Source organism: Uranotaenia lowii, chromosome 2 (assembly GCF_029784155.1).
Source record: "Uranotaenia lowii strain MFRU-FL chromosome 2, ASM2978415v1, whole genome shotgun sequence".
Taxonomy (NCBI): Eukaryota; Metazoa; Arthropoda; class Insecta; order Diptera; family Culicidae; genus Uranotaenia; species Uranotaenia lowii.
In genome coordinates, this window is record NC_073692.1 from 366,681,498 (window position 1) to 366,700,858 (window position 19,361).

At 34.2% G+C, this 19,361-nt stretch overlaps 1 protein-coding gene across 1 annotated transcript in view; it reads left to right on the plus strand.

The window, feature by feature from the left end:
- The first annotated feature begins 10,341 nt into the window (after positions 1-10,341).
- Positions 10,342-19,361, plus strand: part of LOC129749086 (elongation of very long chain fatty acids protein AAEL008004-like) — a 64,840-nt gene continuing 55,820 nt past the window's right edge. The window contains exon 1 of the mRNA XM_055743943.1: positions 10,342-10,907. Coding sequence (XP_055599918.1) covers positions 10,850-10,907 — 58 coding nt within the window. The 5' untranslated portion in view covers positions 10,342-10,849. The remainder of the gene's footprint in view (positions 10,908-19,361) is intronic.

The window sequence follows — 19,361 nt, forward strand, 5'->3', positions numbered from 1 at the left end:
TCATTAGCTCGGGGATGAGCAAATTCTGGTTCCGATTCCGGAAATCTGGTTCAATGATTTTTCACATTTTTGTGTGAAATGCTTCAAATTTGGAGAACAATGTGAACCAGATTGTTTACATGAAAAAAAAAAATAAAAGGATGATATTATTACATTCGAAAATCTGTATTCAAAACTGATTCATACTCATGAACTAAATACATAATACGGATTACAAACATGATTTGAACTTTTGTCATAGTCCTTTTTCCTGTAAGCTGTTCGCTCTAAATCTTCAAATCTTACATTAATTATTTGAAATTATTGATATTTTTTTCATTTTTAACAGGGTTCAATTAACGTGTTTGGATGGCCATTGTAAACATGAGACGTAAATAATTTGAATCAATTTGAACTGCCTCGGCAGACAAACAACAAATAAAGTCGCACTGCGTCACTATTGCTTTCACGAGTTTGCTTCCCACCAAGCCAAGATCCACATAGGATACGGAATGTCTGGGAATCCAACCATAGTCTTCTTGAAATCGCAACTAGATTTTTATCTAACTAACGGATTAGTTAAATTAGATAGAATATTCTAAGACAGTTCCGGAAGGTCTAAGTTAAGGAACCGAAATGAAGTTTTTTTTTTGTTGTATCCCCGTTTGACTTAAAACGAGTAAAAACTTTATCGAGTGCACGCTGTTTACTATGCGATTTCAAGATGACGACCTTTCTAATTTCAGGTGTCATTCACTTGTGACATCGATCCAGGTGACAGCTCAATGATAGCAGAGAAGCCCAGTGCTAAAAACCTTCTAGGGTGATCAAGTGTCCCAACATCTACCTCCTAATATCGACGGTACGGCAGGAATCTTTTAGGTACGAGTAGAACGCTTAATTGCTGGAGTAGAATCGTTCGCAGACTCAAAGTCTGCAGATGTTGACGAAGACGAAGAAGTTGAAGATGCTGACGATTGGTCACTGGACAACGAAGACGGAACATGGACTTACGAACGTTGAGCAGGAGATAGCAGCATTGGTTCAACCCCTGGCTCGGGATTCGATGTCGTTTCAGTCTGGAACGGGAGATCCCATTCATCCTATAAGATGCTAAGAGGCAGATGGGTGACTTTTATTGGTGGTGGATAAAATTTATCTTGTGCCGGGAAACGTTGACGAAGTTGGCTGAGACCGAATCAGCTTCCAGTCGTTAAACTGAACGTTGTACATCACGTGCCCGACTTTCTCTACCACCTCTTCTGATTCTCAAGTTCACTTGTTGTTTGTGTAAACCATGGCGTAGGCTAATTGTTTGAGCTCGAACGACCTTGGTTGTTTGTTGGATTCATTTATCTAGAATGGATAATGTGAAACACGAGGCCGGGGTATCCAACCCCGGTGGATGCATTGGTCGCATTCAGGTGGGCCGCACGCGTCTGTTCTCCAGGTCAGGGGCGGCTATAACAGCGCGCGTCTGTCTCGCAGCGAGCGGCTGAATTTGTGAAATGCGGCTCCCGCCAGCTAAGTCCAAGATGACAGCTCCATCGCGGGATAGGGACCTTAGGCTAACAACCTACTGATCCCGATTTAAACAATTGTTACGGAATCCGAAAGAAATGACCGACCTGGAACTTTGGCGACGACTTTTAGCATAAAAACACGGACACGAATTGGAACTTTGAACGTTTTAACCCTTGTCCAACAAGGCAAGCTAGATCAACTTGCTAGAGAAGCTAGCCGCCTCAAACTTGAAATTCTGGAACTGAGCGAAGTCCGTTGGCCTAACACTGGAGAACACAAGACACAGTCCGGGCAAGTACTGCTTTACTCTGGCATACGAGGAGAACACGCTACTCGGGAACGAGGAGTTGGTTTCCTATTAAGCCCGCAGGCCCATGCGGCCCTTATAAGATGGGAACCGATAAACGAAAGAATAATCGTAGCCAGATTTAAAACATGGGTTTGAAACCTTACAATGGTCCAGTGTTATGCGCCAACTGACGTTGCTGATTTGCAGGAGAAAGAGCAGTTTTACAATCAACTGAACAGCGTGGTAGAGAAAATTCCGATTCCGGTGACATTCAAATCCACTTAGGCGACTTCAACGCAAAGATTGGCTCCGACAATCAGGACTTTGAGCGCATCATGGGGCGCCATGGCCTAGGATAGATGAGCGTAAACGGAGAGCTGTTTGTAGAATTTGTGGCAACAACAACATTGTGATCGATGGATCGCTCTTCCCACATCGACCAGCACATAAGGTCACTCGGGTATCCCGAGATAGCCGAACGAAAATCAAATCGACCACATCTGCATCAGCCGAAAATGGAGAAGGAGCCTTCTTGATGTCCGCAATAAACGAAGCGCAGACATTGCATCTGACCATCACCTCGTCCTTGGCGAGATACGACTGAGAGTTGCGCGTGTCCAACGGCGCGAATCCAGAGGTGAAAAGGGCATACGTTGAACAGCTAGAATCCCGAGCCTCGGAATTGCCGACAGACGGAACAGTCGAAGAACAGTGGTGTGGAATCAATAATGCCTTTATCACGACGAGCCATGGTACTCTCGGTAAAGTTTGTGGAAGAAGAAGTGAATGGATGTCGGATGAAACTTGGAGGATGATCGATGATCGGAGAAAGGCGAAGATCGGAATTGAGCAGGCATGTACCGGTTCAGCCAAAGCAGCCGCTCGCTTACGATATGCGGAGCTGGAGAAGGTAGTTAAACGAGCTTGTAGACGAGACAAGAGAGCCTGGACAAACTTCCTAGCCGAAGAGGGAGAAAGAGCCGCCGCCAATGGAGATATCCGAATACTTTATGACATTTCTCGCCGCCTTAGTGGTGCAAGGACTAATGCAAGAATGCCGCTGAAAGACCGAGAAGGTCAGCTGTTGACTGATCGAACAGATCTGCTCAAGCGTTGAACTGATCATTTTGAACAACTCTTCTGAGTCACAAATAGTGATGGCCATTAAAACCCGCAGCTCGAAGCGCCAACAGTAAGTCGCATCAATGGCGTCAACTCGGAAGCGCCCTCGATGGCTGAAATAGAAGCGGCAATCAAAGACATGAAGTTCAACAAAGCGCCAGGAATCGATTGCATTCCTGCTGAGATGCTCAAAGCCGTCCCTGCCTTGTCAGCACAAATGTTGCACGGTCTTTTCGCTGACATCAAGGATACTGCAACATTCTCGGCAGACTGGATGCAGAGTATCCTTGTGAAGGTCTCGAAGAAAGGAGACCTGACCGTGTGCAGTAACTGGCGTGGCATAACGTTGATCTGTATAACCTTCAAAGTGATCCTGAACAGGATCCAGGAGACTCGAGTGTACTCCGACGGCAATAAACTTGATGTCAACCCGGATGATCAAGTGTGGACCACACAGCGTTACGAATAATACTGGAACAAATCAACGAATTCCAGGACTTTCTTCTGCTGGTGATCGTTGATTTCGAAAAAGAATTTGACCGACTAAACCACGAAATCATCTAGACGGCTCTATGGCGACGAGGAGTCCCAGAGAAACTAGTCCATCTCTTCGAAGCACAGTACGAGGCATTTTCGTGCAAAGTCTTGCACGACGGTGTCTAGTCCAATCCAATCCCGGTAACTGGTGGAGTGAGACAGGGATGTATTTTGTCACCGCTACTTTTTGTAATCGTAATGGATGATATTCTGACTGGATCGATCGACTATGCACCGAACCGAGGAATGCCGTGAAATCTGGCAGACGTTATTGTTTTGCTCGCCCAAACACAACCGGATATGCAGAGCAAACTCGACGACCTCGATGAAGATCAACACAGAAAATCCTTTTGAATTCGTGGTAGCTGGGCAAAGATAGAGGAAATGGAGTGCTTCCAGTAGCCAGATTACGCCTGATGGTGGTACCAAGAAAGACATCGAAACCCGGATCAGAAAAGCCCGATTTGCGTTTGCGAGTCTCCGCAACACCTGGCGCTCACGTCAAATATCTCTACGGACGAAAATTCGAATCTTCAACTCAAACGTCAAATCCGTATTGCTGTACGGGTGCGAAACTTGATGCACATCGGTGACTACACGGAAACTATAAGTTTTTGCGAATCGCTGCCTGCGGAACATCATCCGCGCTTGGTGGCCTGGCAACTGGATCTCAAACGTGGAACTACATCGTCGATGTCATCAAAAGGCGCTAGAAATCAAGATTCGGGAAGGTAAGGGGAGATGGATTGGGTACACGTTGCGAAAAGATGAGAACGAGATTCGGGAAGAGGCGCTTGACTGGAATCCAGAAGCTCATGGCGGCGTAGTCTAGTCGCTGAAATCCGCACAGTTGACAAAACCTTGGCTGGCAGCAAGTGAAGACGCTGGCTCCGGATCACCAGCAGTAGAGATCTTTTATCTCAGCCCTACGCGTCGGTCAATCGGCGCCGGACCCTAAGGTATTCAGTTAGTAGGTAGGCTCGCTGAGGTGGTCTAGCGGATAGGCTAGACCACGGTGAATCCGTGCACCCATGGTAGATAGCCAACAAACAAACATACACCCAGCTTTCATGGCTTCTGATATTAGCTGTCGGTGCTCGCAATTGAAAAAGTAGGGGTTACTGTAAAAAATGGTGCAATTTGTTCAAGTTCTTGCGAGAACATTTTCGGAGTTTCTCCAAAATAATTTTTTTCCACCGTATCGAAACTAAATGCAATTTACTAAAAAAAAACACGGGTTTAGAAAATGTAAAGTGTTTTATACGGCAATAAATAGGAAATTTACTCTAAAATAAGCTATGCTTTGAAAAAAGACTTATATACACACAGTTTTGCTTGAACTGACAAAGATCATCTTGCATCGTGTGGCCATTATGCCCTCATTTCCCCTACTTTCGCAATAAATAGGGGTGCTCGTTTTGCCTCAGGTGCTCGTTATATTCTTATCTCTGCTAATAAACACACCGCAACATTATGAACGTAAACACAAATCCTCAAATTTCATTTTCTTTCAAATTTTGGTTTATCACTTTAGTTAATTTCAATACTCGTTTATGCTTAAACTTGGTTAGTATCATATTTGTGTAAAGTATTGCAGAGCTATTATAATTACACCACTTGAAACGATATGAAATTGCTTTTCTCGTGAATATAAATTTATTGCGGGAATCTTGCGTTAATATACTCAAAATTCAGAGCAAAATTGAATTTAAGTGTTAAAAATCAGAGAAATTGCAAATTGACAATAGGTTCGAAAAATTTTGAAAATTCGTCAAAAATTCTGTGTTTTGTATTTTGAAAATCTGAAGATGCAAAAATGTACCAAATTACGTTAATTTTCAATTCCCATTTTCAAGATTTTTCTGGCGTGACTTAAACAATTATGACGATTCATTGATTGAAAAGTATGGGTTTTACAAGAATCTAATTTACGGTCTTTTATTCCAAAGCATGTTTTTTTTTTGGATTTTTTTTCTTAAACTTTGAATAACGAAAACTGAAGTGTTGAAGCTGAATATTGCCTGAGAAATATATTTGAGTTACGTCATAAGACTGTCAAAACTATTTATTTTGTATAAATCGGTTGAAAAACAAGAGAGATATAGTGGGAAAGTTCATATAACGTTCCATGTGGCTAATACGCGCCACGCGTATTTTGAAGAATCTGTAACATTTTAAGCCTTCTATATATAACCAATTTGTTTTAAATGCTGTGATTTGACATGGCAAGTTTGAATCTTTCTTTAAAATACCCCTGTGTCGAGAAAATTTCACAATTTAGATTATTCTTCATTTCGATGTAAATTTTTAAAAACTTTCAATAAGGTGTCACCAAGCAGAGAATAATGAATAAGACAATATTTTCTGACGCATGGATAAAAAAGAATCTAAACTGTGATTTAATGCTAAAAATCATACTGAACTCTCTAAGATATGCTTTTTATGGGCATGTTTAATCACGGCCCATGCGTTCGTTATAACGCGCCACTAGTCAAAGCTGAAAAAAAAAAATCAATTTTTCAACTTTGTAAGAGACTAACAGAAATTTTTTTCTAGCGTATATGAAACGCATTACCACCCACTGTGCGAATAATTTTCAGACTTCTATCTTTTTAATGTTTATGTTATCTTTTTAATATGGGAGAAAATAAGTATTCTCCTGAGTATGCGCATTTAGCCCACCTCTCCCCTACACTCGTTTTTACGCAAAATATACGTGGAATACAAAGCATATCAGCGCCCCGGGCATAACAGAGCGCGTTCCCCTAGCGATTCTAACCGAGGAGTGTCAAATGGACCCTTAAGGTCTGATTATGGAGCTTTTTTTGTTTGGGCTTTCAGGGTGCGTCCATAACGAAAAAATGTTGCAAAACTGAAGAGATTTAGAATTTATTGAGGGTCCCGAAGATTTTTTTTTATTTACATGCACCCGAATAAAGTTACGAGCCGCTCAACTTCCAATAGTATCATATTGACACTTAAGAGCGGATTAGGGTTAAAATGCATCTTCAACGTTACTCTAAACTTTGTTGCTTTAATCTACGTTTTTAAGCATGTTTATTATATTTCTTTTTGAAGTTTACTTTTCTTCAATGTTTGAAATATTTTACTTGAAATGTGAGTAAAATTTCAATGTGTTTCGATGTGCTATTTTATGACATCAGTTGAAAAATCTCAAGATTATGAATATTCCTTTATTCTACCAAATAGTTTTTTTAATCTGAAAAAAAATAGCTGTATAATAATCAAAATAAACAAAATATTGAAATTTTGAGGAAGTCCCAGAATTTTGAGAAAGTCCCAAAATTTATTTTGCCTAAAAATTCGGAAATTTGTAATTGGAAATGAAAACTTCCTAGATTTAAGATTTGTAACGGTCAGTAGTAGACAATGTGGTAATATTCGTAGATCTCCAAAACATAATTTGTTCGTGTAGCATGTTCGACTTACTGGGGAGTTGATCCCTAGGTGAGTGAACTGGAAAACGCCGGTAATATGGAAAAATCCACCAGGAGGACTACAGAATGGCTTATCGTTATTCTGACAGTCAGGGCCGTAGGAAGAACCGACTCATAGGGGGGGTTTTGATGACTTATTTTTTACCTATTTTTTTTTGTCTAACAACACACGAATAAAAAAAATTGAAACAAATTATGTTTGTACCTATATGTTTATTCATTTTAAGTACTCATTAATAGTTTCCGTATGAAATTGTAACTTAAGAGAAGACACGAATGCCACAAGCCTTAAAAAAGTAACTTTTTAAAAGTGGTCCTTAGCCTAAAGGGTGAGCTAATTTTTGTTTCAATGAAACATTTAGAAACAAAATATGAAATTTGCTTTCATCGACGGTTAAAATTTTTGAATTTGTTTCAAAACCTGGTAGATCAAAGTTGTTTGATTTGAGCATAAGATAAGTTCTTTTTAGGGTAGCCTTCTATTTCTTAAAAAAAAAATTATTCTATACTCAAATCAAACAAGCCCAATCTTCTAAACTCTTTTGCGAATTCCAAGATTCTATCTTTTGATGAAAATAAATAAAAATTTCCAAAAAAACAGTAAGAGATAAAAAAAAATCAAATCAAATTTGCTTGATGCAAACTTGAACTAAATTTATGATTTTAGTTTGAAATTTGGCTTTAAAAAAAGCTACAATATTAATAATGATAAACAATACACCGAAAAAGTTTTAAAAAAATGTGCGGATTTTTTAGGTGAAGATCGGGTAAATGTTTCTTAAACAGGAAATATTTTTCATAAAGAATCAGTTTCATACAAAAAATCTTGTGAATGATTTTTTTTTAATATAATTTAGGATATTTTGCATGAATCAAAACTTGGAAAATTAACTCAAATTCTACTTCATATTTGTGATTTTCAGTTGAATTGTGTGTACAAACTTATTGTGATTAATAACATTGAAATTTGGAAATTGAAAATTGAAACAAATTGAATTTCTCAACAATTTTATGTTGATTAAAAAACTCATTCACAAGCTAAATATCTTTCTGAACTTTAAATCTGAATTCTAAACCGGAATTCAAAAAATGAACTTTGATTCTTTTTCCGAATTTCTATACGATTTCCGAAATGTACAAAAGATTCGATTTCCGAATCTAAATTCCAGATTTTTTTTTCATAAATCTTTTATTTAAATTCTGTAGTGCTGGTTAAATCTTAATTCATTATTTCAACTATTTATTATTTAATCGTTTCGTGATTCCTATTTAAAATGTAAATTTCGAATGGTGAATCAGAATTTGGCTTTAAATGTTTAAATTTTCTGTTAGAATAAAGTTTAACAACTTCGAATTTGAATATAAAACAAATTTTTCCTTTTTCCATGTTCGGCAAACTTTTATCAAAATATTGAAAATGCTTTGATTTTCGAAAAACATGAGGGCTTATTTTACGAAATTTTACGTCTTCGTCCTGACTCAAGAAAATGATTCAGAAAAGAAATTTGTGTATAGATGAACTCTGAAGACCAAAAACAGCTCATTTCAACGAAAATTTCGAGGCTAGAGAGGCTAGTTAAGCCTGCAAAACTATATGAAATTTCGTAAGTCACGTCACTCAAGTCGCAGAATAAGTCCCATGATTCAAATTTGATATGAAATGCAAACCGAATTCGAACAAGGATTTCAAAGCAGCTTTCCATTCCTAATTTCATATGATTATTCAAAATGAAAATCAACAATCCTAAACTTGATACAAAATCAGAAATACGAAAATATGTAGAAATACAATTTTGGTCACAGGAAAATGGGTTTAATTTAAAATTTAATATTTAGACCTAAATTTCTTTGATAAGGTTGCCAAATTGCCCGGTTTTAACCGGATTGGCCCGCAAGTTTAATATAAAATTTGGGAAAAGTCTGGTCTGACCCGTTTGCTCAGTTTTCATTGGAAAAGCCCGGATTTTGCTCGGGTTTGTTCTCATTCTTATTCTCAAATCAAATTTGTGTTGTAATTTTTTTTATTTACGCGTCCAAAATTTTTGCAGCTAGTTTCAAAAAATAATCATAACTCAAGTTTTTTTTTTAGATTTTTGATGAGCAATTCCTAGGTTTTGACGAAAATTGCCGGTTTGCCTGGATTTGGTCGACAATTTTGAAATCAAATACCCGGATTTTGCTAGGTTTAAATATAAAACATACGTGCTGAAAAAAAAATCTGACAACCTTATTCTATGAACAAGTGAGATTTTTTTTAAAACTGTAGCAGAATTGTGAACTTGAAATGGGTTTTTGAGGCTTTTGTATCAGTTTTTAGTTCAAATAGTTACTCTTGAATGTCTTTGTAATTATCATAATTTGATAATAAATTTAAAATTTTGAGTGTAGAGTAGAATACCTCGCTTCCTTTTTTGGACCCTCATGGGGGGGGTTTAACCCCCAAAACCCCCCCCCGTTCCTACGGCCATGCTGACAGTCATCATGAGTTGCCAATGGTGACTTTCCTAACTGATGGTGAAAATGGAGTTTTCTTGGGATGTTGAGAAGAAAACCTGGGTCCTTAGCCATTTTAGATTTGAGTCGTTCGGTTGGCAATTTTAAGAAGTAAGCTTGATTAAGTCTCGGATGGTGATTTTTAAAAGGCGGTTATTATAACGGTCTTCGATCATTCATATCTGGTCATTTTAGTACGAGCTAGTAGTTTTGCTTTGTGGTGTACCCGGAAGTCGACCCTGGACCTATTGCAGTCCATCCCCGAACTGTGGAAGTTATCCGGCGGTGGCTTAGTGCGAAAGTGGAAGGACGATTGATTCGGTAAGTTGACCATTTTAGTTGCCCAGGGTGTTACAAACTTTAAGCAGTGTGTTTGCAAATTTTATGCAGCGTAGTTCTACGGAGTCTAAGTTCGTGAACTTACCCAAACTTACCTCATTTCGCTCCATTTTGTGTACTTTCGTTGGAAGCCCGCCCCTGAAAGTTCGGGTTTAAAGCGACTTCAGCATATCAACTCCTTGAGCTGTGCTTGAAGTTTATTTGCGCTAATTTTGTTCAGAAAATTTATTTGCTTGTTTCGCAAGTGTGGGTGTAATAGCGAATTAAGAGGGGTTTATTGTTTGCAGAAGATTCTTTTTTCGTCTTATTTCAGCTTTAGATTCTGGAAAGAAAAGAGACCAAACTATTACTTTATAAAGTCCTTAGATTTTTTTTTATGATATACAATTAATATCACAAATCACAAGCAAATTTCAAAACATTTCCTTGCGTGGACGACTGCTTAAAGCAGCAGCAGGGCCGTTTCAATTTTCGCGTTTCTCCAGTCACAACTCTAGATGGACGACAAATCCCAAGCATCACCGCGCTCACTATGATCAGGCAGGCCGATCAATATAAGCAGTCGTTTGGCGGCGCGATCCATTTAGTTCGACGCCGAGAGTTTAACCGTTCTGAAGTAACGACCCCTCCCTCCCGGAAATCGCAGATAGATCTTCGTCGCGCGTGTGAAGTGAAGACGACAAAACCCCAATTCGAAATTTGGAGAAAAAAAAAATCAAAATCAAAACACAACACCGGAGAGCGAGAGAGATTAGTCGGTTCGGTTTTGCTTATTTAAATTTTCTGCTAGTTTGGGGCGGTGATCCCAATTGGCATCTGATCGCGAAATCGCCGCGGATTCGCAAAATATTATTAGTTTTTTTTAACGGGCCAATACTGACAAGAAGAGAGAAAAAAATCGTTGACGACGACGTCGCGCAAACACGCGGTCATCAGTTTGGCGAAAGGGAATTCTCTCCTTCAATTTCGCGCATTTCACCCAAGTGTGGCAGCATCCCGTCATCACAAATAAGTGTCATCGTCATTCGCAACATCCGGAGAGTGGATTTGCTGGAATTTTAAGGGCACCATCATCGTCGTCGTCGTCCTCGAATCGAACAGCCGAAACATGGCGTATGTGTTACGCAATGTGTATCAGCATTTGCAGATTATGCTAGAAAGAACAGGTGTGTGGAAATCAAATTTTCTTGAAATGTCAACGTGTAATCAATCGGATCATAAAAAAATAGAATAGGATTGACAGGAGATGTATGCTCAAACTTTTTTATCTGAACAATGTGACTGTGAATCCTACTGGAGTTATTGATAGTGTTAAAATAAATTTTTTATTACTGAAAAAAATCGGGTTAGTTGGACTGTTGACTGTATTGCGTTTTAATATGGAATGTGATACAAGTAAAAAAAAACCTGGTCCCCTCAACTCTAGACAATTTTTAGAAATTGTGTTGCTCACAACAACGATGCGAAAAGTTTTGCCACTGAGCAAAGGTGATCATAATCTTGAATTGTGGCCAATCCTGAATCTTTCAGATGACATTTAGAATTTTGAAATACGTCGACTATGATACTCCATAAAAGCAGACGTTCAAAGCAAAATGAGTAATATGCAAATATCTTAAGGGGGGGGTAGGGTCTAACGGGTATAACAAAACACCATTTTCACGATTTTTTTCTAGAGCTATCGTTCAAACAAATGTATTCAAATTTTTTGCATTATACAAAGCATTGTTAAAAGAACATTTAGTAATTTTTTCGTAGAGAAATATTGAAAAATGAGCCGGTGACGGAGCATTTTCGAGGATGCCTTTTAGAAAACAGGATTTGCGGTGGACACTGTATCTCAGCACAGAATCATCTGAATTCAAAAAATCAGAGCAAAATATTTTTAATAGATGTTTTTCTGGACCCCAACGTTTTTATTTAACTTAAAAATATTTTTATGAAATTTTTGTGGCTGTTTGAAGTAAAAACTACGATTTTTCACTTAAAAATCCGCCATTTTTCACCTCTAAAATCTCCCAAAAGTAAAAAAATCAAAAAAGAAAAACGTTGGGGTCTGGTGTTTTATATGTAGAAAATATTTTCCAAATTTGAAAAGAATCGGATAAGTAGTTTTCAAATGGCGATGTCCACGGACTTTAAAAATGTGCTTTCGAGAAAAACGCGTTTGAAGTTTTTGCACTTGCTTTCTTGCAGTATAAGATAGGAGGAGATAAAGGCCTATAACTTCTACAGTTTTGCTTCAATTGACCTGAAAATTTGACACAACATTCTTGAAATGTTTTACAATAAGAAAATAAAAAAATAAAAAAATCGATTTTTTGAAAGTGTTAGACCCTACCCCCCCCCCTTAATCTTTCCATTTGAAACATTATGATGGAATCATGCATTTCACCTTTTTTGTTCTAATACTACCGTTAGCCAGTAAACATTTACCCATTTGAATTACAGTATGATATTCATTTTCTAAACCTAAATAACTTTTTACGATAATTGAGGTAGGCAAAGTTGTCGATGCAATAATTTGCAAAAAGATGATTATTTTTAGCATAAGTCGTAAATTTACATCGAGTTCAAAAAAATCGAATCTTACAACGAGTTACATACACATTTTTTCTGCAATACCGCAAAATAAGCTACATATTCAAGTTTCTCAACCTGAATAGATAAACAGATTGTTGATTTTTCCTTCTAAATCAAAACAGTGTCAAAGAATCACACTTTTAGATTTGTTTTCAAAAACTGTATCAAAAAGTACTACTATTCCACATTGTTTTTTTCCGATAGGAAAGGCAGGCCTTTTCAATACCAAACTTTTTAACGAAAAACAAACAGTGCAGAGTTAAAAAAAATTTTAAAATGAAAAAAAAATCAAATCATGGGACATTACTCTGAAGCTTAGCAAAGAAGTCTCAATTTTAACTTTACCATAAGAGGTGCGTGATGTTCTTTTCTGGATGTTCATTAAAGTTGCGAAAAATTTTGAAGTCCATTTCCATGAGAATCAACAAGCTTCATAAGATTTTTTTTATTGTTGAAGGCTTTGCAATTTTTCGGAAGGCTCCTACCATTTTTCGAACAAAAATTTACAATTTTGAATGGGCTACTGTAGTTCCGATTTTATCCTTTTTCATCACATAATTCCAAAATTTCTGAACCTTTAGAATATCCTATTATACTGGCCATGATTAAAACATTGATTCATACATTTATGAAAACTTTTTCTCAAAAAAAATGAGAGTTGATCAAAGCTTTGAAAATATGGCATAAGAAACTCATATTTTATACTAACGATTGGCATATTTGAATAAATATTTTTATTATAAATATTTCGTGTAGGAAACATTAGTATATTATTCATCTATTATCAACTTCATTTATTTATTTATTTATATTTTTTTTTTAGATGACAAAAATGACAAAAATGAAAAAAATGAAAAAAATGACAAAAATGACAAAAATGACAAAAATGACAAAAATGACAAAAATGACAAAAATGACAAAAATGACAAAAATGACAAAAATGACAAAAATGACAAAAATGACAAAAATGACAAAAATGACAAAAATGACAAAAATGACAAAAATGACAAAAATGACAAAAATGACAAAAATGACAAAAATGACAAAAATGACAAAAATGACAAAAATGACAAAAATGACAAAAATGACAAAAATGACAAAAATGACAAAAATGACAAAAATGACAAAAATGACAAAAATGACAAAAATGACAAAAATGACAAAAATGACAAAAATGACAAAAATGACAAAAATGACAAAAATGACAAAAATGACAAAAATAACAAAAATGACAAAAATGACAAAAATGACAAAAATGACAAAAATGACAAAAATGACAAAAATGACAAAAATGACAAAAATGACAAAAATGACAAAAATGACAAAAATGACAAAAATGACAAAAATGACAAAAATGACAAAAATGACAAAAATGACAAAAATGACAAAAATGACAAAAATGACAAAAATGACAAAAATGACAAAAATGACAAAAATGACAAAAATGACAAAAATGACAAAAATGACAAAAAAGACAAAAATGACAAAAATGACAAAAAATGACAAAAATGACAAAAATGACAAAAATGACAAAAATGACAAAAATGACAAAAATGACAAAAATGACAAAAATGACAAAAATGACAAAAATGACAAAAATGACAAAAATGACAAAAATGACAAAAATGACAAAAATGACAAAAATGACAAAAATGACAAAAATGACAAAAATGACAAAAATGACAAAAATGACAAAAATGACAAAAATGACAAAAATGACAAAAATGACAAAAATGACAAAAATGACAAAAATGACAAAAATGACAAAAATGACAAAAATGACAAAAATGACAAAAATGACAAAAATGACAAAAATGACAAAAATGACAAAAATGACAAAAATGACAAAAATGACAAAAATGACAAAAATGACAAAAATGACAAAAATGACAAAAATGACAAAAATGACAAAAATGACAAAAATGACAAAAATGACAAAAATGACAAAAATGGCAAAAATGACAAAAATGACAAAAATGACAAAAATGACAAAAATGACAAAAATGACAAAAATGACAGAAATGACAAAAATGACAAAAATGACAAAAATGACAAAAATGACAAAAATGACAAAAATGACAAAAATGACAAAAATGACAAAAATGACAATAATGACAAAAATGACAAAAATGACAAAAATGACAAAAATGACAAAAATGACAAAAATGACAAAAATGACAAAAATGACAAAAATGACAAAAATGACAAAAATGACAAAAATGACAAAAATGACAAAAATGACAAAAATGACAAAAATGACAAAAATGACAAAAATGACAAAAATGACAAAAATGACAAAAATGACAAAAACGACAAAAATGACAAGAATGACAAAAATGACAAAAATGACAAAAATGACAAAAATGACAAAAATGACAAAAATGACAAAAATGACAAAAATGACAAAAATGACAAAAATGACAAAAATGACAAAAATGACAAAAATGACAAAAATGACAAAAATGACAAAAATGACAAAAATGACAAAAATGACAAAAATGACAAAAATGACAAAAATGACAAAAATGACAAAAATGACAAAAATGACAAAAATGACAAAAATGACAAAAATGACAAAAATGACAAAAATGACAAAAATGACAAAAATGACAAAAATGACAAAAATGACAAAAATGACAAAAATGACAAAAATGACAAAAATGACAAAAATGACAAAAATGACAAAAATGACAAAAATGACAAAAATGACAAAAATGACAAAAATGACAAAAATGACAAAAATGACAAAAATGACAAAAATGACAAAAATGACAAAAATGACAAAAATGACAAAAATGACAAAAATGACAAAAATGACAAAAATGACAAAAATGACAAAAATGACAAAAATGACAAAAATGACAAAAATGACAAAAATGACAAAAATGACAAAAATGACAAAAATGACAAAAATGACAAAAATGACAAAAATGACAAAAATGACAAAAATGACAAAAATGACAAAAATGACAAAAATGACAAAAATGACAAAAATGACAAAAATGACAAAAATGACAAAAATGACAAAAATGACAAAAATGACAAAAATGACAAAAATGACAAAAATGACAAAAATGACAAAAATGACAAAAATGACAAAAATGACAAAAATGACAAAAATGACAAAAATGACAAAAATGACAAAAATGACAAAAATGACAAAAATGACAAAAATGACAAAAATGACAAAAATGACAAAAATGTTAAAAATGACAATAATGACAAAAATGACAAAAATGACAAAAATGACAAAAATGACAAAAATGACAAAAATGACAAAAATGACAAAAATGACAAAAATGACAAAAATGACAAAAATGACAAAAATGACAAAAATGACAAAAATGACAAAAATGACAAAAATGACAAAAATGACAAAAATGACAAAAATGACAAAAATGACAAAAATGACAAAAATGACAAAAATGACAAAAATGACAAAAATGACAAAAATGACAAAAATGACAAAAATGACAAAAATGACAAAAATGACAAAAATGACAAAAATGACAAAAATGACAAAAATGACAAAAATGACAAAAATGACAAAAATGACAAAAATGACAAAAATGACAAAAATGACAAAAATGACAAAAATGACAAAAATGACAAAAATGACAAAAATGACAAAAATGACAAAACTGACAAAAATGACAAAAATGACAAAAATGACAAAAATGACAAAAATGACAAAAATGACAAAAATGACAAAAATGACAAAAATGACAAAAATGACAAAAATGACAAAAATGACAAAAATGACAAAAATGACAAAAATGACAAAAGTGACAAAAATTACAAAAATGACAAAAATGACAAAAATGATAAAAATTACCAAAATTACTAAAATTACTAAAATTACAAAAATGACAAAAATGACAAAAATGACAAAAATGACAAAAATGACAAAAATGACAAAAATGACAAAAATGACAAAAATGACAAAAATGACAAAAATGCAAAAATGACAAAAATGACAAAAATGACAAAAATGACAAAAATGACAAAAATGACAAAAATCACAAAAATGACAAAAATGACAAAAATGACAAAAATGACAAAAATGACAAAAATGACAAAAATGACAAAAATGACAAAAATGACAAAAATGACAAAAATGACAAAAATGACAAAAATGACAAAAATGACAAAAATGACAAAAATGACAAAAATGACAAAAATGACAAAAATGACAAAAGCGACAAAAATGACAAAAGCGACAAAAATGACAAAAATGACAAAAATGACAAAAATGACAAAAATGACAAAAATGACAAAAATGACAAAAATGACAAAAATGACAAAAATGACAAAAATGACAAAAATGACAAAAATGACAAAAATGACAAAAATGAAAAAAATGACAATAATGACAAAAATTACTGTGAAATTTAGTTTTTGACAAATTTGTCGAAGTCAACAAAATTGACAACATTGATTAAAATTGATCAAATTGATAAAATGTTAAAAGTTGATAAAAATAACAAAGCCGACAAAATCGACAAAATTTATATGTTTTTTTTTTATCAATAATTTTATCTTCAAATATTTCAAATGTGATTTTTTAAATTTACTGCTTTCGAAATTCTATTCGTTATAAAAAAAAGTAATGTAAACCAAAAGTAAATGCCTTAGATCAGGGGTTTTCAGATCATTTGCTCGACGGAGCACTTTTTAAAACCAAAAATTTTGGCGGAGCACCTACATTTTTGAAAGAATGAAAAACCTTAGTTTTGAAATCTTGATAGTATTTATCGTTCAAATAAGATGTGTCTTGTCATCGTAGTCAATAAAATCAGTAATGAATGGCTACTTTTTGAATAGCCTTGTATTTATTAACAAAATATGTGTCATCAAAAATTAATGATTTCAATAGAACAAATACGCTTTCTTAGATTTGTCAAGCTGTAACAAGTTTTGTTAAATTCAGTCAGTTGTAGCCTGACGTCTGGTTACGCGTTTAGTCGGGATCGATATTTTGTCTTCGTTGCGATATATATGGCAAATCCAGACTCACATAGATAAGTAGTGGAAAACCGCAAAAGAATAAGTTTTGCTTTTGCTTTTCAGTTGACACCAATACTCCTCCAACGACTTTTTGGATACGAATCTATCCTGAAGCTTTGAATCCGATATCATATCTATCAAGCATTCATATTCTTGCGATGTTAATGATTCTGGTTTCTTTGACATAAAAATAGGCTGTTCCACGCATTTAAAGTCTTCGATCTTTTTATTATTTTATGATATTCTTCGAGGAATTTGGCTGGAAGCTGTTCAACGAATTCTGCGGCAAAACATTGTGATTATAATTGAAAATGACTTCACTAGACATCTGGGCCTGTTAGTTTAAGTTTACACCAAGGAAAACAAAAATAAATTTATCAACAAAAAGTGTTGTGATTGGCATATTTTTTTGGAAATTTTCGGATGATAACTTTAAGGTAATGGTCCTGATTTAATGCTTCTTAAATTCAGAAAGCTGTCCAGGTTGCACTTTTTGAGCGATTCTGCCCAAAACTTGATTTTTCTCTTGATAGTCATGATTTTGCCGTTTTAATCGAAGATTGTTATTCCTTTACCTTTCATTGAAAGACTGAAGTCATTCCTAATTCAAACAGGCGCGACCACGTTTTTCTACGAGATAACCAGCGATCTTAATAAAGTTAATTATTTTTATGCTTTCGTCCAAGACTTCCCTCAAATATGATGATAGTTCTTCATAGAGAGTGCATGTCGATGAAGGATGTAATGACTACTACCGCAACTTTTGGTCTTTTCTTTGATCTTAGCAACGACTCCAGCAGTATTTCCAACAATAGCTTTCGCACCATCCATACATTCATCAATGCGATTCCCCCTTGGAATATTGTTGTCCGTAACATAATCACTAATTATTTAGCTTGAAAATTTCAGCCCCCGACGTGGAAGTTGGCAACGGTTTGCAAAGGAACAAATCTTCTTCAAACATTCAGAACCTTGATGGCGAACAGAATTACTAGTCCTACATCTCCCACGTGAGCTTTCATTACGTCGTCTGAAACAAAATGTAAACAAACAGTTTTATTGCGAAAACATACAAAAACTGACAAAAGCTAGTCGCAACTTTTTTTCTTCCATTTAGAATGTTTTTAGCCTGGACAACATATTCTATATGAGGCCCTCAGAGCCAAAGGGGTATAAGTGACAAAACGGTAGATTTTGAGTTAATAATGCCAAACGATTTTTCATGTTATAAACTATATTTGATGATTTTTTCGGACTTTTTTTAAATTTATTTACATACTTTTACATTCGAAAGAAAAATACAAATTCTCGAAAAATATATGGAAAATGCCCAAACACAACAATTTAAAAGCGTGTTTTCTCGAAATAAGCTTTTAAGCACTTATACCCCTTTGGCTCCAAGGGCCTCATATGTGAAATACAAATTTCAAAGTTGTTTTGATAACTTTTGCATCAGTTTTTTGTGAATTCTTAAGAAGTTTCATACGACGTAATGGAAGCTAACGCGAGATCTGTGGATTCGTCAAGCTGCATGTCGAATTTTGAAGTTCTCAATCGCTTTCAACATTTGCAGCCATCAAACCGCTGAGAAACCGTGTTGTCAGACATCGAATTTACCAATTCCACAACAGTGGTAAATTCGATAAAACTTTATTATCAACCATGATACGGACGACTTCTTAAATACAAGATTTGATTAAGTTTTCCGCACTAGTATGCGCTTTTCCAGCTTTTCCAGCTTTCCAGCCACAACGTTGTTCGATCAAAGCAGTGCACTTTAACAACCCACCATTCTTTGCCAACATCCCTGCAGGGATTCAGCCGCCAGTAAAAACAAAATACTTAGACAAAATTTAATAGTTCGTACTATTTGCCCTGTGATTTTTTTTTTCTCATGTTGTTACAATAATAAAAATATCAGAGTTTTTCAAAGTTGGTTCATGGTTTTCGTTGCGTACGTTGCGGAGCACTTTCAAAAGCTTCGCGGAGCACCAAGTGCTCCGCGGAGCACGATCTGAAAACCCCTGCCT